Source organism: Oncorhynchus clarkii, chromosome 26, assembly GCF_045791955.1.
Source record: "Oncorhynchus clarkii lewisi isolate Uvic-CL-2024 chromosome 26, UVic_Ocla_1.0, whole genome shotgun sequence".
NCBI classification, from domain to species: domain Eukaryota; kingdom Metazoa; phylum Chordata; class Actinopteri; order Salmoniformes; family Salmonidae; genus Oncorhynchus; species Oncorhynchus clarkii.
Genome location: NC_092172.1, coordinates 12,399,893 through 12,427,557, shown reverse-complemented (window position 1 = coordinate 12,427,557; position 27,665 = coordinate 12,399,893). Strand labels below are relative to the sequence as shown.

General features: G+C 42.0%; 2 protein-coding genes across 4 annotated transcripts; both read right to left on the bottom strand.

The window, feature by feature from the left end:
• Positions 1–403: 403 nt before the first annotated feature.
• On the bottom strand, positions 404–13,608 carry LOC139384446 (two pore segment channel 2). Of its 2 annotated transcripts, none has more exons than XM_071129212.1 (24): positions 13,120–13,608; positions 9,184–9,239; positions 8,978–9,054; positions 8,488–8,665; positions 8,224–8,340; positions 7,987–8,093; positions 7,625–7,697; positions 7,255–7,354; positions 7,096–7,161; positions 6,927–6,991; positions 6,710–6,819; positions 6,540–6,621; positions 6,322–6,408; positions 6,037–6,156; positions 5,735–5,923; positions 5,273–5,322; positions 3,932–4,031; positions 3,592–3,663; positions 3,375–3,448; positions 3,126–3,231; positions 2,626–2,708; positions 2,119–2,200; positions 1,922–2,013; positions 404–1,175 (listed from the first exon to the last, which is right to left on the bottom strand). In XM_071129212.1, exons 1-24 carry the CDS (start codon positions 13,256–13,258, stop codon positions 1,100–1,102), a joined length of 2,301 nt encoding a protein of 766 aa, XP_070985313.1. In that variant the 5' UTR covers positions 13,259–13,608; the 3' UTR covers positions 404–1,099. The 2 variants fall into 2 exon arrangements, with proteins under 2 accessions (XP_070985313.1, XP_070985314.1); XM_071129213.1 differs by having other exon boundaries at positions 3,126–3,213; positions 13,120–13,550.
• Positions 13,609–13,811: 203 nt separating this feature from the next.
• LOC139384388 (glutamine-dependent NAD(+) synthetase-like) lies at positions 13,812–27,255 on the bottom strand. Of its 2 annotated transcripts, none has more exons than XM_071129136.1 (21): positions 27,010–27,255; positions 26,664–26,724; positions 26,302–26,418; positions 26,111–26,164; positions 25,921–26,010; positions 25,499–25,550; positions 23,684–23,772; positions 23,325–23,442; positions 22,669–22,800; positions 22,388–22,459; positions 21,961–22,085; positions 21,442–21,490; positions 21,215–21,317; positions 20,901–21,069; positions 20,625–20,760; positions 20,234–20,340; positions 19,934–20,065; positions 19,754–19,823; positions 19,159–19,287; positions 18,585–18,761; positions 13,812–14,233 (listed from the first exon to the last, which is right to left on the bottom strand). In XM_071129136.1, the coding sequence occupies exons 1-21, from the start codon at positions 27,092–27,094 to the stop codon at positions 14,195–14,197; spliced, it is 2,106 nt and encodes a 701-aa protein (XP_070985237.1). In that variant the 5' UTR covers positions 27,095–27,255; the 3' UTR covers positions 13,812–14,194. The 2 variants fall into 2 exon arrangements, with proteins under 2 accessions (XP_070985237.1, XP_070985238.1); XM_071129137.1 differs by having other exon boundaries at positions 26,882–27,242.
• Between the last annotated feature and the right edge of the window lie 410 nt (positions 27,256–27,665).

Genomic DNA, 27,665 nt, shown 5'->3' with positions numbered 1-27,665 from the left:
GGATTGCATTTTATTATGATCTTGTAAAATGTGCTATTTTTATTATTCACAAAAAAAACATGTTTCTCCCGCTGCCCTTCAGGTAGAATAACAGTTCTCCATTCCATTCTATACCATGCCATTCCGCAGTGTGAGCAGGATTCCTCAGTCAAGACTTGCATGCCCCGGGGAGAGCTAATTACCCTTATCTGAAATGACCATCACCAGGATGCATCAGCAGGAAATCTTCATTTAATCTTTAGCACTGGCCTGATGAGTGTGGAAGAGGGAGACATAAGTTGGTGCTTATGGTCAGGAAGAAAAACACACAATGCCGGCACCTTCCAACTGATTGCAACAGTCAGGTAATTATGTAACTTCAAGATAGTTAAATAAAGGTTGAATAAAAAATACAAATAAAAGATGAAATTGTAGAGAGATTTTATCTAATGCATAAAAACAACAGGCGGGCCTTGTCTAAAATTTGTTTTACACATTTGAAAGAATAATTTTCAGCCATACTAAACACATATTTCATAATTTATATAAAGTTCACTGAGATTTCTTTATTTAGCTAAAAGCACAAATATAAAATGCATCCCATGTTTCCCCCCTGTACAGCTTTCTTTTTATAAATTGCTTAAAAATCCTATTTACATTGCAAGGCAGGTAAGCAAAAGAGACAGCTTTCATGACAAATATACAAATATATGAATAAAAACTAGTCCTTTCCCCTTTTTACTCCCTATTAAATAATTTCATTAAGAACAGAGGTGTATTTTGTTTTGTTTGATGGCATATAGTGATTGCCATCAAACGAAAGTGATAACAGACTTAACATGAACAAAACGCTTAGCAACGTAATCTTTCAAACTCACTTTTAAAGGAACAGGGAGATGCAGGGAGAGAGGCATTTTTTCAGTGGTTTGAGTGCAAAAACATACAAAATGTGACAACATAGGACGAATCAGAATTGAGAGAGCACTAACAATATAGTCCCTTTTGAGTCCCTGACATTCACACAGAAATACGTGATAGCCAGTAAAGGCCCTGTTTATTTTGGATTGGCACAAGCCTGGTCGGACGTAGGGTCCAATGGTGTGTGAGGGGTGAAGGGTCATCAGCTGAGATGCAGGTGAGGGTGCTGGTGGAGTTGGGTGACCAGCTCCTCCTCTGTAGGCTCCTGAATTTGTTCTCTGGAAGGAACAGTGCAGTTTTAAAGACAGGACACGAAACTGTGTCAAGAGACACACAACGAGTTGAAGCGGAGCACGCTCATGCAAGCGGCTGCTGTAGTCCACAACGTGCATTTAGGGACGGGCATTAAGGGTTGCTCTTCTGACTTGCCCCTGCTAAACATATCAACCACACCTTCAGCAAATATTTCAGCGACATGCGTTTAGTTAAGTGGTTAAAAAGGGGGGCGGATGTTTTTGCTACCAATTATATTAGTGATGGGGTAAAAATTGATACAGTTACATATCGCAATATTATTTGTGACGATATTATCTCGATACTTTGACTAGTAACATATTTTTTTTTGAAATGCTAGTCGGCTGTACCTGCACCTATCCTATATAATACATGATCTGCAAGCTAGGTCACAAAGAAATACATGACCTTTAAGAGTTTGTAATCAGAAAGCTCCCCAGACACAATTGCACAGATAAAAGCATTTCCAAAGATTTGGGGGAAAAGTGATACAGTAGTGAAATGTGAGTAGCCAAAGAGCATGGTTTAAAGCAGTGCCTTTTGATACTAAATGACATACAGCCAAAACATTTGACTGCATTCACAGAGAACTGGCAGAACCGCTGACAGTCAGGGCATCCCCGTTGGTGACTGGGATAGGCCTAAAACCAACACCAAATAGTAGGAATATGCAGCCGCCCAGACAACAAACAGAAGCAAAAAGCCAGAGCGGAGTTAAAAAGCAACCTACCTGAACATGAGCTGGACAGTGGTCTCATAGCCTGTTCGCTCAACGTCCGCCACTGAACATGTGACACTTCGGTCCCACTTATAGATGAAGTTCTTTCACATAAAACGGAGGATTCATTGAGCTTACATCTTTTCAGAAAATATCTTGCACTTAAACTACAGTAAGTACAAATCAGGCCAGCATAAGTTGATACATACCTCCAAGATGAGAGCCACAAACAAGTTGACCCACATGACAGAGGAGGTAAGCCACCAGGAGACAAAGTAGACCTTGGACCACCTGGGAGGAGAGAAGAAACCTGATCAACTGTCTACATGGACACATCACCATTACCCATAATCACTGTTTTACAAACGGAGCCCCATGCACAATTAACTTGTCTTCATCCTCTTTAAGCAGGGCAAATAACGAACGTGAACTATGGCCCCACTCCTACATGTATTTTCACTGTTACTAGCCTTGTTCCTGAGTTGGGTACAAAAGCTTATTTAACCAACCAAACAGTTGCAATTCTTTAGGGAACAACTGAAATTAGATAAATATTATGAAGTGGGAGCTCACTAAAGTAAGGCTTGGCCCAAAATGAAAAGGACTGATGTGCTTCACCGTCAACCGCTGCCCTCTAGTGGATAGGGAAACGAATTGAAGCGTCTGACAGTTGGATCATAAGAATCATGTACGGATTTGTATTATTGTTGGCTTACTCTGTGGTGTATCTGGTGTAGGCATCCATAAACACCTGCCAGTTATTCACCACCATGATGTTGTAAAGGAGGACGAGGGAAGACTGAGCAAAACCGAGGGAGAGGAGAAAGAAATCACAGGTTAGTGTCCACTCTCTCTCTCTCTCTCTCAACATTTAGACACAATTTAAAGATTCCTTTGATTGATCAGGACTGAAATGTCAACATACCCACCATGGTATTTTACGGGTGTCTTTTAAAAGTTACTTCAGTGCATTATCCCCTTGAAAGGTTACCCTCACAACACTAGCCTTCCCAGTCTGAGCCAGTACACATGAGTCACAGATAGAATGCCAACCATGTGTGTTACAGTTTCATTCCCTCCAAAGTCTATTCTCATTAAACCGGTCTCTTACAACAGTAGACAGAATATTCGCCTTGAGCTAAGCCTCCCCTGTGTTCTCTGTCTATGATTCTACTTCACGGGCAGGCAGAGCAAGAGACAAGAGAAGGGCACCCACAGCAAAGTCGTCAAAGTTGTTTGGCCAGTAGCCCAGCTGCTCGTAGGAACCACACTCCATGGTGAAGTTAATGGTGATGTTCTCCATACTGGAATTGGACATCACACTGTAATGAATACGTACAAAACAACTTACCTCACACAGTAAACACATTACAACAGCCATATTAGCTACTGTATGAGGCCATTGCTACTTTAAATGTTTGTGAATAGTGTACAAGCGTTCAAATACATCATTGTCAAACTGTACCTCATCTTCCCTGGAGCTGTGATGGCTCCCTGGAACAGCCAGATGCCAAGGACAGCAAACACATAGAACACCACCTAAAGAACAAACAGAATGTTAGCTGTGATAGGGAATCCACGATGTCCAGCAAACAGACGCCTAGTGTATGGAGATGCATTTAAAATGACTAGCTGGATGAGAGAACGAAAGAGAAAAAAAACAGTGTCATTGTGTCACTCACCACTAGTATTCCTGCAAAAGCTCGGAGGTTTTTCACCAGGTCAACCAAAGTACTCGCTACAAGGGCCATCAGCTAAAAGAGCCATTAAAACACAAATATGACTATTTTTATATATTGTAATACCAACATGCATAACCAGAGATGATAAAGACATTGGCTGTACCGGGCATTGATTTACAACAATACAACTCTATTGACAATAGAGTACACCAAAATAGAGCAAGTCAAGCAATAAACCATTTCCACCACTAGGTGGAGCCAAATACAACATATACAATGGTCTTATCACATATATTGAAAATGATGGCACTAATACTACCCAGCGGCACCACTTCCTCACCTTGATATCAGGGATGATTCGAAGGAAGCGGACGACGATGAGCATGTTGACCAGACGCACCATCTCCCACAGAGACATCAGACCACGCGACGCTGGGTTCCTGGGACAGCCACACAACACAAAGGTGTATTCAATCTCACAGTGTTACTTAGTTTCTTATCTGTCATCGTTCATCCATTCCAAGCATTTTATTCAGTAACTCTCTTCCTCTGCTATGTTTATCACTATGTAACATCTCTTCATGTCCTTGTTTCTGTTTTAGACCATTCCCATGTACCTGTGTGTGTGTGTGTGTGTGTGTTACTCCTTTTTCCCCCCCTTTATTTTCATTTTTTCCCCCTTTTATTTAACTAGGCAAGTCAGTTAAGAACAAATTCTTACAATGACGGCCTCCCCCCAGCCAAGCCCAGACAGCGCTGGGACAATTGTGCACCACCCTATGGGACTCCCAATCACAGCCAGATGTGATACAGCTTGGAATTGAACCAGGGACTGTAGTGACACCACTTGCACTGAGATGCAGTGCCTTAGACCGCTGCGCCACTCGGGAGCCAACAATTCTTCACTATTGTTGCTGTATTGTGAGCACCATCCTTCAAGACATCCTTCCTTCTACAGAATGTATTTGTTGAGTGAGAGATATGACCAAAGGGTTCCTGGGACAACCACACCACACAAAGGTGTATTCAATCTCACAGTGCTACTTAGTTAGTTACTTATCGTTCATCCATCCGTAGTGTTTTACTCAGTAACACTCTTCCTCTGCTATGTTTATCATGTCCCATATCTATATGTCCATGTTTCTATTCCTGTTTTCAACCATCCCCATGTACCATATCTATATGTCCATGTTTCTATTCCTGTTTTCAACAATCCCCATGTACCATATCTATATGTCCATGTTTCTATTCCTGTTTTCAACCATCCCCATGTACCATATCTATATGTCCATGTTTCTATTCCTGTTTTCAACCATCCCCATGTACCATATCTATATGTCCATGTTTCTATTCCTGCTTTCAACAATCCCCATGTACCATATCTATATGTCCATGTTTCTGTGTGTGTGTGTGTGTGTGTGTGTGTGTGTGTGTGAGTGTGTGTGTGTGTGTGTGTGTGTGTGTGTGAGTGTGTGTGTGAGTGTGTGTGTGTGTGTGTGTGTGTGTGTGTGTGTGTGTGTGTGTGTGTGTGTGTGTGTGTGTGTGTGTGTGTGTGTAAACCAAATTACTCTTTCATCACTATTGTAACTGTATATACAAATGAGCAACATCCTTTAAGACAATTTCATTCTACAGAATGCATTTGTTGAGTGAGAAATATGACCGAAGTGAAGACACCAACCATTTAGGAAATGGAAGCCTGTAGGTGGCAAAAATGGTGATCTGAAGGACCTGTAAAAAAAATATATAAAAAAATACTTTCAGTTATATAACCAAGACAGAAATATGCTTAAAGGGGCAGTATGTAGCTTTTGGGGCGACCCGACCAAATTCACATAGAAATGTGAGTTGTAGATTTGAGAAGCGGTAGACCCATTCTGTGTGCGCTTTTTCTATGCTCCCCGTTAAGTTACGTTTTAGCGTCTTTTTTCTTTCGGTTTTGTACACTAGCTTCAAACAGCTGAAAAAAAAACAATATATTTGGTTATTGGTTAATATATTTCAGAGCAGTTTAGATTGTACAATGATTCTTTACACACACTATACATTGTCAAACTGAAATTAGGAGAAGCATCGAAATGGTCGAGTGATTTCTACATATTGCACCTTTAATATGTTTCCTGTCATTTTCAGAATATCTTACCAGAAGGCAAAATGTGAGAAGACCATCAAAGATGTTGTTTCTGTATGACAGGTAGCCTCTCCACCCAAAGGCTAATATCTTTAGACTCATCTCCATCAGGTAGTATAGAATAAAGAAGCAGTTAATAACTTCCATGTAGTAGTCATCCCGCTCTGCCATGGACTTCTCGGAGTCAAGCACCAGTATGGTCTGCAACACACGGAGAGAAACAGAGAGACCAAACAAGTTGAGCCTCGGTCTAATTTGCTGGAAAACCAAACAACAGGAACAACATACTGTCTGTGAGAAGATCCTGGACTTACACAGATGCACATGACATTGGCCAGGGCCACGGCGTTGCCCACTATCATTACATAGTAGTGGCTGAAAACCAACTGAAGCTTCTGGAGGAGCGGAGAGTTGTACTCTGGCTTCGGAGGGTGCTGCAGGAGAAAGACAAAGAAGACTCGTCAAATCATATAGGAGCAACCTAGCTATCATTTAGACAGGCAAAATAAGCCAGTTTAGAACCAACAATGAAGTTCATCCAAAACAGTAACATTGATCCGGTGAAGAAGCACAGAGTAGTTAATGAGCTGTGGCCCCACCTCTTTGATGCGGTCCTTGTCCAGCTCATCAAAAAGACCCCGGAAGGCCTCCCACTGGATGAAGCCATCTGACAACTGCTGCAATCTCTACAGGAAGAGAGAGAGAGAGACAGAGAGAGAGAGAGAGAGAGAGACAGGGAAACAGGCAAATTCAAAGGGAGTTATATTCAAATGTTTATCCACATGTTCTAAAGATTTGCACTGTAGTCTTTTCTCACCTTGATGATGGCTTGTCTGTAGTAGGACTTCATTTGTACCCTCGCCATGACCTGCAAAGAGGCATCCACCCGCACACGCTCTCTGGGAGGGACAAGATGTAAGGCCATTCAGTGTGTGTGTGTGTCTTTGTGTGTGTAGGGCTTAAGGGTAAGAGAATGAGCAGTCTTACACATGCTCCTCTGAGTGTGTAGCGTCCTGACCCCGCCCCTGGCAGGACATGACCTCAAAGGCAGCTCTGACGCCCAGTCTCCTCCTTAGGATGGACGCCTGGACAGACATCTGCCACAAAAGAACAGTTTCATCATGATATTCTATGGGGTTTACGCTGTACCTTAAAATGCTCTGATATTTAAATCATATCAGTCCAGTGCCAGTCTTAAACTCACCAGCAGGTATCCCCTGAACTGGTTGTAAATGATGGCAGTTAGTAAGTTCATCAAGAAGTAGGTTCCTGGAAGCAGTAAATAGGACAAATTAACAACAGACTGTATTACCACTCAATCTGTTTCATATTTCCCTTGACCCTGAACAGTTCATTTGGTGGCTAGCTCTTACCAAAACCACTAAAGAGAATAAAGAAGATGGAGTATCCTCGGTTTAAGGAATAGGCCGGAATCATCACTGTTAAAAACACGAAGACAACTTTAGGTGGAGTAGACAGCTGACAGCAGAAAATATATGTTTAGTTCACTATGACCTGCACAGTGAAATTACCATCAGGGTTATTGGCTGTAGTGAGGAGCACCAAGAGAGAGGAGAGAGACGTGGGCAAGTCTCTGAAGTAGGTCTCCCACTCCCCGTTGTGCTTTGGGTTCTAGGGACAAAACAGCGGTAATACGGAGATACTTAACTCCCTTATAACAACAATGTTAAATGGACATCCATTTTGCTTCATCCTGGTCATGTGGGGGTGAGTTTCTGTACAGGTCTCTATTCAGGCAGTTGTAATACTACACATCTACAAGCTCTGTTAAAGCCTGTACCACCGAGTGAATAAAACAGTCGTGAGGTAAGGTAAAAGGGCACGTTCAGGCTTGAGAACTGGGCGTCAACAGTACAGCCAGCAGGGTGGAACAGAACGTACCTCTCCTTTAGCAAAGAGCAGCATGCCAATCATGGTGAAGAGGCAGAGGTGGAGGGCCAGGAGCAGGATAACACTGGGAGGTAAGAGAGAGGGGAGTGGTGCATTAGACACACACCTCTGCAATGACAGTCAGGTCTATATACATGTACAAGTAGATTAGGGTGCCCTCTGCGTGTCTCACATGTACTGAAACAAGAGTGAATCATGTATCAGTATATAACCCTACATATACCCTACAAAGCAGTTTTAGGGAACTATGTATGTGATAACAGAAGTGAGAGTATTTTGAGGTTGACGATCATTGTAAAGCTGTGAAGTGAAGATATGAGATTGAACAAAGTGTTGGTGTTTAACACAATTACCTGGCTATCTCTGGGAGAGTCCTCTTGATGCACTTTAACGTTTTCTTCATCAGGGAGGAGTTTTGAAGGAGGAAGAAGGGCCGAATGAGTCTCCTAACTCGTAGGTTCTGACACCGAACAACAAAGGGAAAGAGCCATATTCCGTTTGAGTCTTTGTATTGTAAACCATGTCTTTATCAACTGTCAAGAGACATGTTACAGAGGACGTATAAACCAATATTTTGAATATGATCTCACCTGATCACAATACATGCTCAACGTCAACGTCCAATCAATTACAGATGCTGAGACGGCCAAGATGTAGACAATCAACCACTTGCATTTCCGGAACTCGTCCCAGCCAATCAAATAGCTCTAAGGACAAAAGATTAAGCTTGAGCCATATATATATATTTATTGCAAATAAAGACACAAAATGGATGTTCATGTACTTTGAGATTTCTTGTTGCCCATCTACTCTCTTCCCCGTTGACATTGTCAGAAACATGGCCTGATGGTTACCTTGGTAGTGAGGTCAATGGCAAAGATGATGAGGCAGACAATCTCTATGCCCTCTGTCAGGCCACAGGGGGGCTCCCAGGGGGGAGGTCTGAAGCGGGGGTCTGATGTGTAGGAGAAAGACGAGGGCCTCTCGATGAAAGCCAGCATCAAGACGACCGCAATAGTCAGGCCCAGCCCCCTGAGCAACACAGAGAGTCGTTTAACAATGACACAAAACCCGCGATAGGGTTTCAAACTGAGAACGGGAAGGGTGATGGTTGGCTTCACCGTCATAAAGTGCTCTTCTCACTACACTTAACCACAGAGGAAGCTAAGACAGAGTTAAGTCAGCAATGACTGACGACATTACTGAATACTGCACATTGCAGTGAGATGCAGTGCAGAGAGGATATAAGGATTGGCTTTAGAGGATAGGACAAATATAATAATAGAAACATGCAGAACAATCCAGAACAATATACTTTGACTCATCACGACAGTAGCGGCTTACCATTGCCATAACCTGGAGTAGTACCACCTGTACAGACGTAACGAGTTTGTATCCACTCTATGATTGATGGATCGGTACTGTAGAACGAGAAACACATTTCATTGTTTTGAAACCGCAGTTTAGGGACAGTTCATAATCAAGTCATACAAATAATATATTTCAATCAGTTACAGCGAGAGTTCACACAAAGGATATATATGTTTCACCTGTATGGCGTCCTCAATAAACACAACAGCTTGCTGGAGGTAGAGATCCACATCACCTGTGTAAGAGGAGAGGGAAATGATTCAGCAAGTGATGTGAAACAATAGTTTTTCTCAAGCAAATGAAGTCATACTTTGTGTTGGTTGAAAACAAAACATTGAAAACAAACCTATCGACCTATCTGTAGTTTTTCTCAAGCAGAATAATAAACCACAACCAAAACCTTGCATCTCATGCTCACCTTTTATCAGTGGCCACTGATTATACAACAAAAACAGTACTGACTGTTCCACAGAGGTCAAAGTCTGAGCACATATCCTAATCCTAGGATAGGCCTGTGTGCATGTGTTTGCAATAAAGTTCAATACTAGCGTGTCTGAATTCATCTTAATCTTTCAAATATTCCAATTGAATTATAACCAAGTCTGGATGGATAGTGTGCTTCAAACATCCCTCGCCAAGTCAGATTAAATTAGCTACTGATTCCAGGCATTTTTCCACAGACCTGATCACACATCTAAATGTCAACTGAACTCTCTTTCACTTACTGGACTATCACTTCAATTCAATTATTATTTTCAGTTTGGGTCTACAATAATATATCACATTCATACAGCTATTTTGATCTGTGTCAAGAAGCCATATTATCTCCTGGATTTGTCTTTGTCCCCATTTGTCCCCCTACAAATGAGTGAATTTGGCTGATTCAGCTAATTCAGTTAGTCGGGAGCTTCATGAAATGGGTTCCCATGGCTGAGCAGCCACACACAAGCCTAAGTTCACCATGCACAATGCCAAGTTTTGGCTGGAGTGGTGTAAAGCTTGCTGCCATTGGACTCTGGAGCAGTAGAAATGTGTTCTCTGGAGTGATGAATCACACTTCAGCATCTGGCAGTCCGACGGATGAATCTGGGTGTGGCGGATGCCAGGAGAACGCTACCTACCCGAATGCATAGCGCCAACTGTAAAGTTTGGTGGAAGTGGAAGAATGGTCTGGGGCTGTTTTTCTTGGTTCAGGCCAGGCCCCTTAGTTCCAGTGAAGGGAAATCTTAACGCTAGAGCATACAATGACAATCTAGACAATTATGTGGTTCCAACTTTGTGGCAACAGTTTGGGCAAGGCCCTTTCCTGTTTCAGCATGACAATGCCCCCGTGGACAAAGCGAGGTCCAAACAAAAATGGTTTGTCGAGATCAGTGTGGAATAACTTGACTAGCCTGCACAGAGCCCTGACCTCAACCCCATCGAACACTTTTGGGATTAATTGGAACGCTGACTCTGAGACAGGCCTAATATTTGCCCGATCTCACTAATGCTCTTGTAGCTGAATGGAAGCAAGTCCCTGCAGCAATGTTCCAACATCTAGTGGAAAGCCTTCCCAGAAGAGTGGAGGCTGTTATTGCAGCAAATGAGGGACCAACTCCAAATGAATGCTTATGATATTGGAATGAGGTGTTTGACAAGTAGGTGTCCACATACTTTTGGCAATGTGCTCTATTTCATTACATGACTGCCTCAAGCAAAAAAAGCTTTGTATGGGGTGTAAAGTAGAGCTGCACATCATCAGTAAAACGGGACGTTTGAAAAGGGCAGAGTAATCTAGGGCAGGGCCATCCTTGTTCAACAGGACACAATGTGGAGCTTGGCATTTCAACCTGGCTTCAGGGCAATTCATAGGATTTGGGCTGTTTATTGTTTCCCTCCATTTAGTATGACAAGAAAGATAGGCTTCATTCAAATTCTCAACATACAGCTGAACTGTTTACCCAGAATCCCACTGCCTCTGCAATGTCACTCCACTGGTCTAACCTTTAAACGTACATTTTCCAGTCATAATACATGGTCACATGCATGTTTGATAGTATTTCCCTTTTCAGGTGACTATTATTTTCTTTACATATTTTGAAAGAACATGTCCTACCCATAGAGCAATTGTTCTTAACCCAGACTGGATGACTCATATTAGACTTTGTTTCCCTCCACACTACCACTGCTGACTACAACCACATTATGTGTCATCACTCATCATGGCTGTCTCTGACAAGGGCAACTGTTCTCAAAATCAGTCCACAATATGCTGCCAAAGAAAACTTCCTTTCAACTTCCTGTCACCAAGTATCTTAAAGATTTTTTATAAACACATTGTGGACCACTCAAATAGAGTTTTGAGACATTAAAAACAATTGGTAACACTTTACTTGTAGCATAGCGTCATAACACCTTACAACACGGTCATAACCATGTCATGACCTGTCATAACACTGTCATAACACATATTTATGTGTGTTGTGACATATATTACAATGTTTTATGGCTGGTTATGACACCTACTTAATAGTGTTAAAACCCACAAAACCTACCACACAACATTGGGGTAGGCACACACCAAAATGGTCAATTTCCTGAAATTGACAATTGTATTACCATGGCAATTGCACATACATTGATGTCAAACGTGTGCTTACCCCAATGCTCTGTTGCTGATGACTTGCATGATTTCAAGAGCAGGACAGCATTTTTGACTTAAGACTGATATATGGTGATGTATGTGATAGGTCTCTAGACATTATGAAATGATATATATATATATATATATATATATATATATATATATATATATATATATATATATATATATATATATATATATACACAGTGGTGTCCGAAATGATTGACCACCTTGATAAAATGAACAAAAATTACTGTATAAAATAAATAATTTAAATACTGAGCTACATTGTATTCTCAACAAATGGGGAAATGATATTACTTTATACAATGGCTCAGAAAAAGATCTTGTTTAACAGGTAATACCTTTTTTCTCAAAAAGGTAGGGCTAAAAATGATTGACACCACTGTTTTCAATACCTCACCTTGCGGGATAATAGCTGTAGTACTGTTGTTGCCTTTAACGTTACAATGCATGGGTGGATATTTACCTAGTAGTTGTCCACACCAACATATGTAGTGATTAACAAACACTAGCTAGCTAACTTGGTACTGTAGTTAGTTAGCTACATGAATAGTTGAGAGCTAACGTTAGCTATATGTTATGAAAACGTTAAGAAAATAAGATTTTAATGTGTTTGACAATGTGTGAATTCGTTAGCTATTGGTATGTAGCCTTAGCTTTTAGTGTCTTTCTTTAGCTGTATTACCCCATTGTTGCATAGTCTACTCTGATTTCTGTTCCTTACTTATATTTTTCAGAGAAAGTAGCTAGCTCATGCATCTGTATCCATTGTGGAGGTTAAGGCTTTGAGGGAGGCAGCCATAAAAAAAAACTTGGGAGTCTAACTTCCTGTGAGTGACCTCAAAGACAAATGTCCGGGCCTGTTTCAGCCCACTCGCGTCCAATTACAGTTGAATGACAATAGACAATAATGAATGTAATGATTCATCATTATTCTTTGTTGTTTTGATCTAAGATACGCATCACAGCATCAGTCCCATATCTCTGTTTCTTTCTCTCACAGATTGAGAAGGAATTCAGAAGGATTATAACCATCCGGTTTTCAGTCCACCTTCATGGAGTAGCTGGATCATTACAAGACTGTTGTCATTGTTCAAGATGAGAGGTGCTGCAAAGAAGGAGATGCAGTGCATCCTGGGAATGCTACGGGGTATGCGCTCACGATAGTCACATTACAGTCAATAATTAGATTTGGTTGACGGTAGTATACAACCATTTTAATTCCATCTCATGTCAGTGTAACACCGTCCAGACAAGAAGAGACTGGGTGATCAGCGGCCTGATCGTATACTTCGGCGAAAGGGTAGAGGACCGTATCATATGTCACATGTCACAACATGTCTAAATATGTGTAATGCCAGCGTTGTGAAAATATTATGTCAGTCATGACATGAAATGGTTATGACCGTGTTATAACATGTTATGAAACTATGCTTCAAATATTGTGAACAACTGAAACGCTTACCCCCTCCGACACAGCAATACTCTGCAGCAACCGAGTAGGACAGACGTCTTGTCTTTGGGGATCCCTTTTCAAGGTGATCATTGTTGTCAGGGTGGGAGCCGTAGTTAATGCTTCCAGTCAGCAGTGGTTCCGATTCCATCTAGTAAATTTGACCTAACTAAGCGAGTGTAAACTTGTTTATGCGGCGCCTGTAACTCAGGTAAAACAAACTGAACCTCCGCCAAGTGTAAATGGCCAGTTTTAGGGAAGAGAATGAGAACTATACTGGAACTGTCAGAGAGACAGAAAACATGTTATGCTGTCAAAAACGTGTAAATTCGTTAAATCCATAGTTTTATATTTACAGACAGTTTCTCCACTTAGTTACGACTGTACGGGAAATCTGTTTTTAGGAAACGAACTCCTCCCTGTGTTCTCTCAAGTATCACTTTTCACCAGCGGGTGACTCACCGCGCCACTGAGCTATACCGCGCGTAACTCAAGAGTAGCTCTTAATTTAAAACAATGGTAGTCTACTTAAGGTCTAGTGGTAGTTTACTCTCTATTTTGTTAGTCAGCAGCTTTCTACGCGCCAGTAAAAGTGGTGCGTTAGAAGACGTTTCACACTTACTCGTTTTCGCTTGGCCACTTCCTTGGTAGTAAATGTTACCACTTAGACTCATGTTATACACATATTTGATAACAGTACAAAACAAGATAAAAACGTGTTTTATAGTAAAGCTGTACATCACTATTTCAATGAACAAGTGTATTGTATTTGAACCTGAGAGAATAGACTGTTGTGAATATTTTTAACAAGACCGCCAGTTTAAGCTGGCCTAGAGCATGTAGAACGACAACATAATTAATGCACATCATGCTGAACCACTGACACAAAAAATACTTATTTTGAATACTCTTCATTGTTAGAGTCTATAATATCAATCAATAGCCTAGGTCTATTTTCAGAAATTAGAATACTGTACAGTAAGAAGGCATTCTGTGTACAGTAAGAGTGTTTGGAGTTGCACTACAGTGTTTATTGTCACAATTTAGATGAGTTCTTTGGGATGTTGCTCTGCCATTGGGATGAGCCTTAGTCGTGGTAGTCATTCCCAACCTCCATCTTGGACACCTGTGTATGAAATAATAATATTTATTTTATTGAACCTTTATTTAACTAGGCAAGTCAGTTAAGAACAAATTCTTATTTACAATGGCGGCCTACCCAAAGGCCTCCTGCAGGGCAGAATAAATAAATATACACACACATACATACACACATACACACACCGTTCAAAAGTTTGGGGTCACTTAGAAATGTCCTGTTTTGAAAGAAAAGGCCAGTTTTTGTCCATTAAAATAACATAAAATTGATCAGAAATATAGTGTAGCCATTGTTAATGTTGGAAATTACTATTGTAGCTGGAAAGGGATGATATTTTATGGAATATCTACATAGGCATACAGAGGCCCATTATCAGCAACCACAGTCTGTACCCGCAAAACACCAGTCTCAACGTCAACAGTGAAGAGGTGACTCTGGGAAGCTGGCCTTTTAGACAGAGTTGCAAAGTAAAAGCCATATATCAGACTGGCCAATAAAAAAAGATTAAGATGGGCAAAAGAACACAGACACTGGAAAGAGGAACTCTGCCTTAGAAGGCCATCCCGGAGATGCCTCTTCACTGTTGATGTTGAGACTGGTGTTTTGCGGGTACTATTTAATGAAGCTGCCAGTTGAGGACTTGTGAGGAGTCTGTTTCTCAAACTAGACACTAAGGTACTTGTCCTCTTGCTCAGTTGTGCTCCGGCGCCTCCCACATCTCTTTCTATTCTGGTTAGGGCCAGTTTGCGCTGTTCTGTGAAGAGAGTAGTACACAGCGTTATACGAGATCTTCAGTTTCTTGGCAATTTCTAGCATGGAATAGCCTTCATTTCTCAGAACAAGAATAGACTGACGAGTTTCAGAAGAAAGTTCATTGTTTCTGGCCATTTTGAGCCTGTAATCGAACACACAAATGCTGATGCTCCAGATACTCAACTAGTCTAAAGAAGGCCAGTTTTCAGCTGTGCTAACATAATTGCAAAATGGTTTTCTAATGACCAATTAGCCTTTTAAAATGATAAACTTGGATTAGCTAACACAACATGCCATTGGAACACAGGAGTGATGGTTGCTAATAATGGGCCTCTGTATGCCTATGTAGGTATTCCATTAAAAGTCAGCTGTTTCCAGCTACAAGTCATTTACAACATTAACAATGTCTACACTGTATTTATGATCAACTTGATGTTATTTTAAAAATGGACCATTTTTTCTTCTTCTTTTCTTTCACAAACAAGGACATTTCTAAGTGACCCCAAACTTTTGAACAGCAGTGTATATACAGTGGCAAGAAAGAGTATGTGAACCCTTTGGAAATACCTGGATTTCTGCATAAATAAGTCATACAATTTGATCTGATCTTCACCTAGGTCACAGCAATAGACAAATACAGTCAGCTTAAACTAATAACACACAAACAAGTATACGTTTTCATGTCTTTATTGAACACACCGTGTAAATATTCACAGTGCAGGGTAGAAAAAGTATGTGAACCCTTGGATTTAATAACTGGTTAAACTTTCTTTGGCAGCAATAACCTCAACCAAACGTTTTTTGTAGTTGCGGATCAGACCTGCACAACGGTCAGAAGGAATTTTGGACCATTCCTCTTTACAAAACTGTTTCAGTTTAGCAATATTCTTGGGATGTCTGGTGTGAACTGCTCTCGAGGTCATGCCACAGCATCTCAAATCGGGTTAAGGTCAGAACTCCAGAAGGCGTATTTTCTTCTGTTGAAGCCATTCTGTTGATTTACTTCTGTGTTTTGGGTCGGTGTCCTGTTGCATCACCCAACTTCTGTTGAGCTTCAATTGGCGGACAAATAGCTTAACATTCTTCTGCAAAATTTCTCGATAAACTTGGGAATTCATTTTTCCGTAGATGATGGAAAGCTGTCCAGGCCCTGAGGCAGCAAAGCAACCCCAAACCATGATGCTCCCTCCACCATACTTTACAGTTTGGATGGGGTTTTGATGTTGGTGTGCTGTGCCTTTTTTTCTCCACACATAGGGTTGTGTGTTCCTTCCAAACAACTCAACTTTAGTTTCATCTGTCCACAGAATATTTTGCCAGTAGCGCTGGGGAACATCCAGGTGCACTTTTGCAAACTTCAGATGTGCAGCAATGTTTTTTTTTTGGACAGCAGTGGCCTCTTCCGTGGTGTCCTCCCATGAACATCATTCTTGTTTAGTGTTTCAGGTATCGTAGACTCGTCAGAGATGTTAGCATGTTCCAGAGATTTCTGTAAATCTTCAGCTGAAACTAGGATTCATCTTAACCTCATTGAACATTCCGCGCTGTGCTCTTGCAGTCATCTTTGCAGGCCGACAACTCCTAGGGAGAGTAGCAACAGTGCTGAACTTTCTCCATTTAAGGACAATTTGTCTTACCGTGGACTGATGAACATCAAGGCTTTTAGAGATACTTTTGTAACCCTTTCCAGTTTTATGCAAGTCAACAATTCTTAATCTTAGGTCTTCTGAGATATCTTTTGTTCGAGGCATGGTTCACACCAGGCAATGCTTCTTGTGAATGGCAAACTCAAATTTTGTGAGTGTTTTTTAGATGGAAAGGCAGCTCTAACCAAGATCTCCAATCTCATTGAATGGACTCCAGGTTAGCTGACTCCTGACTCCAATTAGCTTTTGGAGAAGTCATTAGCCAAGGGGTTCACATGCTTTTTCCAACTTACACTGTGAATGTTTAAATTATGTATTCAATATAGACAAGAAAAATTCAAGAATTTGTATGTTATTATTTCAAGCACACTACGTTTGTCTAATGTTGTGACTTAGATGAAGATCAGATCAAATGTGACGACCAATTTTTGCCGAAAAACAGGCAATTCCAAAGGGTTCACATACTTTTTCTTGCCCCTGTATATAAATATAGGACAAAACACACATCACGACAACACTACATAAAGAGAGACCTAAGACAACAACATAGCATGGTAGCAACACAACATGGTAACAGCACAAAACATGGTACAAACATTATTGGGCACAGACAACAGCACAACGGGCAAGAAGGTAGAGACAACAATACATCACGCAAAGCATCCACAACTGTCAGTAAGAGTGTCCATGATTGAGTCTTTGAATGAAGAGATTGAGATAAAACTGTCAAATTTGAGTGTTTGTTGCAGCTCGTTCCAGTCGCTAGCTGCAGTGAACTGAAAAGAGGAGCGATCCAGGGATGTGTGTGCTTTTCGGACCTTTAACAGAATGTGACTGGCAGAACATGTGTTGTATGTGGAGGATGAGGGCTGCAGTATATATCTCAGATAGGGGGGAATGAGGCCTAAGAGGGTTTTATAAATAATCATCAACCAGTGGGTCTTGCAAGGGGTATACAGATATGACCAGTTTACAGAGGAGTATAGAGTGCAGTGATGTGTCCTATAAGGAGCATTGGTGGAAAATCTGATGACCGAATGGTAAAGAACATCTAGCCGCTTGAGAGCCCCCTTTACGTAAGGGGGCTCTCAAGTGATGCCTTCGTAATCTAGCATGGGTAGGATGGTCATCTGAATCTGGGTTAGTTTGGCAGCTGGGGTGAAAGAGGAGCGATTACGATAGAGGAAACCAAGTCTAGATTTAACTTTAGCCTGCAGCTTTGAAATGTGCTGACAGTGCACCGTCTAGCCATACTCCCAAGTACTTGTATGAGGTGACTACCTCAAGCTCTAAACCCTCAGAGGTAGTAATAACACCTGTGTGAGGAGGGCATTCTTCTTACCAAATCACATGACATTTGTTTTGAAGGTGTTCAGAACAGGGTTAAGGGTAGAGAAAGCTTGTTGGACACTAAGAAAGCTTTGTTGTAGAGCATTTAACACAAAATCCGGGCAGGGGCCAGCTGAGTATAAGACTATCATCTGCATATAAATGGATAATACAGCTTCCTACTGCCTGAGCTATGTTGTTGATGTAAAATAAGAAGAGCGTGGGGCCTAGGATCGAAGCTTGGGGTACTCCCATGGTGACAGGCAGTGTAATTTACCATGTTCCGTGGACATTCACAATTCTTGTGAGATTAAATAAAATCTGATAAAGCCGTTGAGGAGGGAACAACCAAATGTGAGAGATCCACAGTAAAAAAACAAATATCCTGAGTGGCGCAGCGGTCTAAGGCACTGCATCGCAGTGCTAGATGCGTCACTACAGACCTAGGTTCTATCCCGGGCCGTATCACAACCGGCCGTGATCGGGAGTCCCATAGGGTTGCACACAATTGGCCCAGCGTCGTCCGGATTAAGGGAGAGTTTGGCCTGGGGTAGGCCGTCATTGTAAATAAGAATTTGTTCTTAACTGACTTCCCCAGTTAAATAAAGGTCAAATAAAACAAAATGTCATGTTGACTGTCGGATCCCCACCTGATTATCAATGGCTCTGAACTGCCAGGACCAGCGAGTGTTGTAGAGGAATGGCCTGAGGTCAAAGCGGTTGTCATCGGGGCCATAGCTCTCAGCGTGGTAGGATGGTGTCACAGTTGTCATTTTGTGTCTGTTCACAGAATACATCTGGAAAAAGTGTTTCACTTTGGCCGCCACCTGAAATGTCAAATGGTCAGAAGAAGTGTTATTCTCAAATCATAGAAATAGATAGCGTACACTGAGTGTACAAAACATTATGAACAGCTCTTTCCATGACCGACTAACCAGGGGAATCCAAGGGAAAGCTATGATCCCTTATTGATATCACTTGTTAAATAAACTTCAATCAGTGTAGATGAAGTGTAAAACAGATTAAAGAAGGACCTTAAATCCTTAAAACAATTGAGAGACATGGATCGTGTGTGTGTGCCATTCAGAGGGTGAATGGGCAAAACAAAATATTGAAGTGCCTTTGAACGGGCTATGGTAGTAGGTGCCAGGCGCACCGGTTTGTGTCAGACATCTAATAGTATGAAAATAGTAAATGGTGTGCGATACAGAGGTGTTGAGTGACCTGTAGAGGGGAGAGGGCCTCCCTCCACGTGTGGATGAGTTTGCAGAACATGCTGTACGGGCCGCACTTGGAGATCTTCCTGAGCCGACCAATCACAGACAGCTCCGAGTAGGTCATCCCCATATCAGACTAATGAGAGGGGGACACAGAGAGAGCAAGAGAGAGGACAACAGCAAGGGATAAGGAAGAGGTCAGATTACACCACAACTGAACAAACCATGTGCGCAGATGACATCCCTGAAGAGACATTAATTTTCCAAGCTTGTGAGGTGGTATATATAGACAGGGGAAGTTGAGTCACACAGTCACAGAAGAAAAACATGGCGGGACAATAACAACAGTAGTCAAGCTGAATAGAGCTGAGGGTTTATGGTATGACTTTCACCTGCAAGTCTGAAATGTCAACTTTTCTTAATACGTATAAAGAACGGTCAATCATAGCAGTGTGTGCACAGCATGTGAGGAAAATAAATAAATAGAAATAAAAATAAGTTGTCACTTCGTATGTGGTTGGCCCACACCCACAACAATCAACATAATCAGAGGGCTCAAGACCACATCTGGCTCCACTTGAGGTGACATGCTGACTCGTTACCTCATCAGTCTGCGACACCTGGCCGTCCGTCAGGGGCTCCAGCTCTGCAGTGGGAGGCGCAGCCATGATACTACAGAGGACATAAAGACAGTTGCCAACATGGTGAGTCTCCTGACATTATAGTGACTGTTTTGTATTGTCCCAGAGAAGAAGACGGGATTGCAGAGCAGCGTGCTTCACCTTTTGAGGGCGGTGAGCTGGAACTGTTCGACACAGTACTGCAGGAAGCTTTTTAGGTCTGTCTTACTGATGCCCCCAATGGGATTGATGTCAGCACTGGAGCAGTCATACTTAGTGAAGTAGCCAGTGAGACTGCAGAATAGAGGGTTATTGAGGTGTATGTCAAATACAGAGAGGGGTCCATACAGAGATGGATCATACACTTTTTGTACTTTTCTGTTGGACTGAAGCAGATAGCACATAGTTTAAAAAAAGAGAGAAAAAAAAGAGAAACATTGACATTCTCTAGTACTCACTAACCTCTCATCCACATTGGCTGAGCCAAGGACTAGGAGGCCACCAGGTTTCCCCTCAGCCCACTGACTGAGCTGAGCAAAGAGATAGGCCAGAATCATCCTGATTCGGGCCTGGAAGGGACAGGATAGTGGATAAGGGTTTCATACAATTCACACACCACACAATTGCTTACTCAGATCAGACCGTTTAACTGGAACATGATAGTGTGAGGATGGTGGTGAGCATGTGTGAAAATGCAAGTAAATGGTGCGATTAAAGAGAAATGCAAGCGAGGGGAAAAGCTCTGCTCATCTCAGAAACCATTTTTTTAATTAATTTTGCAATAACGGGTTTCTGCTTTGTTGAAGTGTTTCAGGTAACACCTGAACAATGTACTCCTTGACACTCAACCCACCTGCACATTCTGTAGGGCAAGGTTTTCTCTTGTGCTTCCACCGTTAGCACGGAACTGGGGACACTTTCCCGTAACCATGGAGAAGATTCCCAGCATGCCTTTCACTGCCATGTCGATGTTGAGGTTCATGTGTGAGCTGAATAAACAAGATAAATACAAAGAAAAATAACTTTAGAAGAAAAGCATAAGGTGAGATTTATAACAGATGTGAGTCTCATTGTGTTCTAGTTTGTTAGTCTGTAACTGCCCAACTATGATAGGGCCAGTGACGCTCACCTGCCAATCTGAGAGGCCAGGTCTTTGGCCCTGTTACGGGTTCCTTCTGAAGAGTTCTCACTGGCCATGTAGCAGGTGGTAAAGATGCGTCTGCACAGCTCCCGTGGGTCCCGGGGGGTGTAGGACACATCATTCACTACCCGTTGAACATCCTCCAGCACCTGGGTGTCTGATACAGGGAGAGAAGAAACTGAAGCTGTAGTGACAAACGCTGAATGCAATGTCAAACTTTAGAATAGGAGCCATGTGCTTTTGTGTCACACAACAAAACACTATTGGCCTGTTGGCACCCCAGTATCCAGTCCAGTACTCACTGCCATCTCTGACTGCCTGGCAGACCAGCACACACATGGAGTAGACAATGCAGGCTGTAGAGGAACTGTCCACACCACCACTGAGAGGCAGGAGGAAACCAGCCTGGAGCAGGGAATAACAGGAGTGTTTATGGATAGAGATAGACAGACAATACCAATAATCAGTAATAAGCAGGTACGCATAAGCACATTTACACATCATTTGAACCAAATATAGCCCTACTCACCTGACCACTTCTCCTCAGGTAGTCCCAAAGCCAACATGCTGGACCCAGGCTGAAGACACCAAAGACAAGATCACACACACACGCATGTGCATGTATTTGACATGGGTCAAATTGCAGGTTAGAATGAAGGCCCTGTGCTGTTTGTCACCTGAATGGAAGGGTATGTATGTGTAAACTGTAAAGAGGTGGGCAGTCACATGATCTGGAAAGTAGCTTTAAAAAAACGTGATTCTCTAGTTAACTTCTCTCAGACAGAGATTGGCTCCACCAAAGACAGGCAGCTCAGTTTCAGACACAAAGGGAGCAGTCAGGGTAAATGAATGTCACACGCCAAGCTCCTGAATCCAATGTGTGGCAATATATATATAGTAGGCTGCTATCGCTGTCTGTTTCCAATGATTCCATGGTGAAAAAAACTAAATACAGGGAGACAGTCAAAAATAGCTACTATTTATTATGGGAAGCATATAAAGCACACAACACTCTTGTGATCACAGTCTTTGTCAGGAGGTGCCATACCTAATCTCCTCCTCAGGGGTGTGGAACTGCCACTCAATGGGCTGGTGAGTGGGGAGGTAGACATCTTCACAATCAGACAGGGAGAAGTCCACTTTGACTCGATGGCACGGCTTGTGCTCATACTCCTGGACACAGTGGAGCAGAGGACATATCAGCAAACCATGTGACATTTCAAATGTAACCGGCATGCTATTTTGGGTCCGAGTCAATAATTGAAGGGACTCTCTCTGTGTGTACCCAGTGTAGGGAGGAAAGACGACACCGGGCAGAGACAGAGCCTTGGGTTGGGGAGTTGAGTGTTGAACAGGATTACCTCTGGTTCCCCTTGTGTGGCTAGTTTAACTTGGGGAGTAATGTGTTTCTGAATCACACCTACCGTTTCTGAGAAGTAAAAAGTGTCCTGTTTTGAGGAGAGGTGTCAGCTCACCACATGTGGGTGACAATGCTCTCCTTTGTAGCTGCGGACATCCTCCAGATCCAGAATGGCAGTCACAACCTCCTGCAACACACACACACACACACACACACACACACACACACACAGTCCAAGAGTTCACTTCGGGAATGGCTAGCATTATACAACATGCTGACTTGGCCAACCCATATAATCAAACACAGCTCACCCTGGTGTGTGAAGTGAGGGTGAAATAATAGGCTGTAAGATATTCTTCTCACATGTACATTTTGTTATGTTTAACCTGTCCTTACCACGTCATCCAGGGAGAACTGTCTTCCCTGGGCCACTATGTCCCCGTTGATGGCCACCATGGCACAACCATCATAGTAGAGTCTGTCTCCATCACAACCCTTCTGATTGGCAAACATGTAGATCCCCCCACTCTGTGCAAAACAACACACTTGTAATATCAGAAACCGCTCAACTTCATTACTATGCAATAACAATTGACTAAAATAACATGTAAGAACAATGTTGTTATGTAGTAGTGTTATTACACATGTCTACGATCAATGCGATGATAAGTGTTACCCAAACTCATACTAATCCAAATATACATGTAGGCAAAACAATGTATGAAATGGAGCAGTATTATAATGACAAAACAGTGCCTCCAAGTGGTTACTGGGCAGGCAACATGCAGTTCCTCTATTCTCACTAAACATACTGCACAACAGAGGTACTCAGCTCTTACCCTACGTAGTCAGGAGCCTGCTGGTTTTCTGTTCTACCTTATAATTAATTGCACACGCCTGGTGTCCCAGGTCTAAATCAGTCCCTGATTAGAGGGGAACAATAAAAAAAATGCAGTGGAACTAGCTTCCAGGTCCAGAGTTGAGTTTGAAGGGCTGTATAACATGCGCGTGTGTTCATGCATGTGTCCGTCCGTTCGTGTGTGTACGATCACCTTTGTGGTGGCTGATTTAACCAGGTTGACTCTGTGGTCTGCCTTGCGTAGCTCGTGGTAGCTGGCTGAGGAGTTGGTGAAGATCTCCACGCCGTCCAGACCCATGTCCACATGGGGGCTGCCAAGCACATGACATTCCCACATACATCATTACATACCGTAGCTTACTAGAAAAACACACACACAGTATATATTTATTCACGTATGCAATCTCACTTCATCTCTCAAAAACATTTGAGCTCTCCTTCAATCCATTACACAAATAACTAAGGGCACACAGTATTACACAACTCATTACAGAAATTGAGTAATGGTTTGAAAAGAAAAGGCCTTCATTTGAGACTCTTCATTGAATGTACCTCCTAGGGTTCCACAGCTCTGCACACATCTCACTCCCAATGCAGGTGTCTTTGGTTGAGAGGACGCAGTCACCAAAGGGGACAGTGTCCTTCAGGAGACAGAACAATGGAAAGGAATTTCATTAACGATCACATTAAATGGATGATACTATTGATTGCTGCACATATATAGTACCATTCTAAAGTTTGGACGCACCTACTAATTCCAGGGTTTTTATTTTTTACTATTTTCTACATTGTAGGATAATAGTGAAGACTTCAAAACTATGAAATAACACATGGAATCATGTAGTAACTAAAAGAAAGTGTTAAACAAATCAAAATATATTTTATATTTGAGATTCTTCAAAGTAGCCACCCTTTGCCTTGATGACAGCTTTGCACACTCTTGGCATTCTCTCATCCAGCTTCATGAGGTCGTCACCTGGAATGCATTTCAATTAACAGGTGTGCCTTCTTAAAAGTTAATTTGTGGAATTTCTTTCCGTCATAATGCGTTTGAGCCAATCAGTTGTGTTGTGACAAGGTAGGGGTAGTATACAGAAGATAGCTCTATTTGGTAAAAGACCAAGTCCATATTATGGCAAGAACAGCTCAAATAAGCAAAGAGAAACGATAGTCCATCATTACTTTAAGACATGAAGGTCAGTCAAAGCAGACATCTTTACGAATTTTGAAAGTTTCCATGTTCAGTCGCAAAAAACATGAACCTGGCTCTCATGAGGACCACCACAGGAAAGGAAGACCCAGAGTTACCTCTGCTGCAGAGGAAACATTCATTAGAGTTACCAGCCTCGGAAATTGCAGCCCAAATAAATGCTTCACAGAGTTCAAGTAACTAACACATCTCAACATCAACTGTCCAGAGGAGACTGCGTGAATCAGGCCTTCATGGTCAAATTGCTGCAAAGAAACCACTACTAAAGGACACCAATAATAAGAAGAGACTTTCTTGGGCCAAGAAACATGAGCAATGGACATTAGACCGGTGGATGTGAGATTTTTGGTTCCAAACGCTGTGTCCTTGTGAGACGCAGAGTAGGTGAACGGATGATCCCCGCATGTGTGGTTCCCACCGTGAAGCATGGAGGAGGAGGTGTGATGGTGCTTTGCTGGTGACACGGTCAGATTTATTTTGAATTCAAGGCACACTTAACCAGCATGGCTACCACAGCATTCTGCAGCGATACACCATCCCATCTGGTTTGCGCTTAGTGGGCCAATCAGTTGTTTTTCAACAGGACAATGACCCAACACACCTCCAGGCTGTGTAAGGGCTATTTGACCAATAAGGAGAGTGATGGAGTGCTGCATCAGGTGACCTGGCCTCCACAATCACCTGACGTCAACCTAATTGAGATGGTTTGTGATGAGTTGGGCCTAAGAGTGAAGGAATAGCAGCTAACAAGTGCTCAGCGAATGTGGGAACTCCTTCAAGACTGTTGTAAAAGCATTCCAGGTGAAGCTGGTTGAGAGAATGCCAAGAGTGGGCAAAGTTGTCATCAAGGCAAAAGATGCCTACTTTGAAGAATCAAAAATGAAATATATTTAGATTTGTTTAACACTTTTTTTGGTTACTACATGATTCCATGTGTTATTTCATAGTTTTGATGTCTTCACTATTATTCTACAATGTAGAAAATAGTAAAAATCAAGAAAAATCCTTGAATGAGTAGGTGTGTCCAACTTTTGACTGGTACTGTATATTAATGGTGCAGATTCCCTTTAAATGAAGAAACGTGCAAATAATCCTCTTATCACTGATCCTTGTTAGTGCATACCAACACTCTGCCATTAGAGAGAGATGGATCCTACCTGTCCTGTCATGTCCTGGATCATCCTGGGCAGGTAGTACTCCTCCACATGTCTGTGGCAGACAAACACAATAATGCAATGTTCAAATCAAAGTTGAATGGTCACGTAGAGAGATTTGCAGGTTTTTTGACAGGTGCAGCAAATGTTATTACGTGTGATGTGAAAAATATGGATTTGTGTCCTTTTCCACGTACCAAATCGTGAGAGAGAGAGCAAAGACATGGTGCACATATCTGAACATATGTGACATAGTATGCAATTTTCTGAGACTACTTTTGGCTCGTAAGCCTTACTTTCCAAACTACTGGCTAAAAAGTATACAAAAGTACCTGAGAATCTCTCTAATTTCACTGTTTATCAAAGTATTATCATTATGTTCAGAAGGAAGGGTTTCTTGTGCAGATTCAATGTTGATCACTTACCTGAGTTTATTCCATGGTGAAAACCAGCGGAACTCCCGGTTGTTTCCATAGTTGGCCAGCAGCATCTTGGGTCGGATCAACAAGATTTTCCTTTAAAAAGTGGGTAAGAATTGTGAACAATTACACCTATTTACTATTGACAATGCACATAACCTACATCAATGCAGAATTGCTTATTTCCGAGACTTACTGGTTGAGGAAAATTACTCTGCAGTTATACCGAACATTATGATGCATGATGGGCCTGAGGGGGACATAGAGAACATTAGACACAGGTTACGGAAATCTTACTACAACATACACTGTTTAGCGGGGTATGATAGTCCAGGAGGCAAAGAGAGGGACAACCGAGCTGAAGTGCTTGTGAGAAGTGTGACTGACATGCCAACATCGCAGATGATGTCCTGGTTGACAGGTGACTCCAGCAGCTTCCTGAGTACCTGGAAGCTGTGCAGGAGGGTGTCTGACTCGTAGAAGTGGTCTGCACAGCCATACCCACTGATGACCAGGGACAGAAAGAGAGGAGGTTGAGGGAGAGTTCATGGAAATTTAGAGCAGGCATGGCAATGTAGGATGCTTATTATATGCAAATGCACAGAGCTTTATAGGAGTCAAATAAAAAGACCACAAACAAAGACATACATTTGTCTAATAAGCTACATTTTTGTTCTAGTCTACATACTGTATACAGTAATGTACTCAACAATCACAACTTTGATGAAGGAGATGTAGATTACATATACCATATTTCCAGTTCTGGTCCCAGTCTGTATTTAGCCCCCTGAGACTTGGCTATCGCGATACCTAGTCATGAGAAAGATATCATTAGTAAAATGAATGGCATGTCCAGAGTCCTGATTGGAAGACTTGCATGCTATTCCCGCAGAGCAAGTTGCCTAGTATAGTATACTCCAGGCTTCTAAGTGGAATGTCTATAAATCATTACAACACACCATATTACCTTTAAAACAACTATGTATATGAACCCACTACAGTTTAAGTTAAATGGACAATGCATCTTCAATTCGACGATTTTTACTTCGGAGAAGCTTGCAGAGTGTGATTCTCAATTATTTTATTCGGACTTACTTCTCAGTATTCTCTCTAAGTTTCCGTCAAAATCTAGTGCCCATTGATTCAAGGAGCACGTAGCTAATATAACCTTTCGTCCCATTTCATAAAACGGTGCAACAAAGTAGCCTTGCTGATATTCAAACGTTGAAACCTTAGTTTAAATTCTCAAATGAGTTACTGTAACACTCGACTCAAAAATATCTAAGTTGGAATTGTGTCACTTCGATCCGGGAACCTCTACCACAGATAGAACAACGAGACAGATATTTCACCGGATGCATAAATGTGAAGCACCCGAGTGGCTTTTCCACTCGCTGAAATAATGTACCAAATATGACAGTGAGCGGAAGCCGAGAGGCCGGCAGTGGGAGAAGATGGAATGCTATGGATTTTGCCAGACATTGTGCTAATTTTCTCATCATTTTATCTCAATACAGTCCCCCCCCCAAAAAAAATATGTTACGAACAGAGTGGATAAGGTTTTGTAGACTTTACCCTTTGACAAAGTTTCAAAACATTGCTAGAACGCGCCAATAGGATCTCACTAATTCGTTATTGGCCCTGCCCACCTCCTTGCTTGTTCTGCCCACTATGAACCATTTGAAACGACAGGCTGTGGTTTATCTTGGTTTAGGGATACAAATCTTTGCTTAAACTGCCCCTCCTCCTCG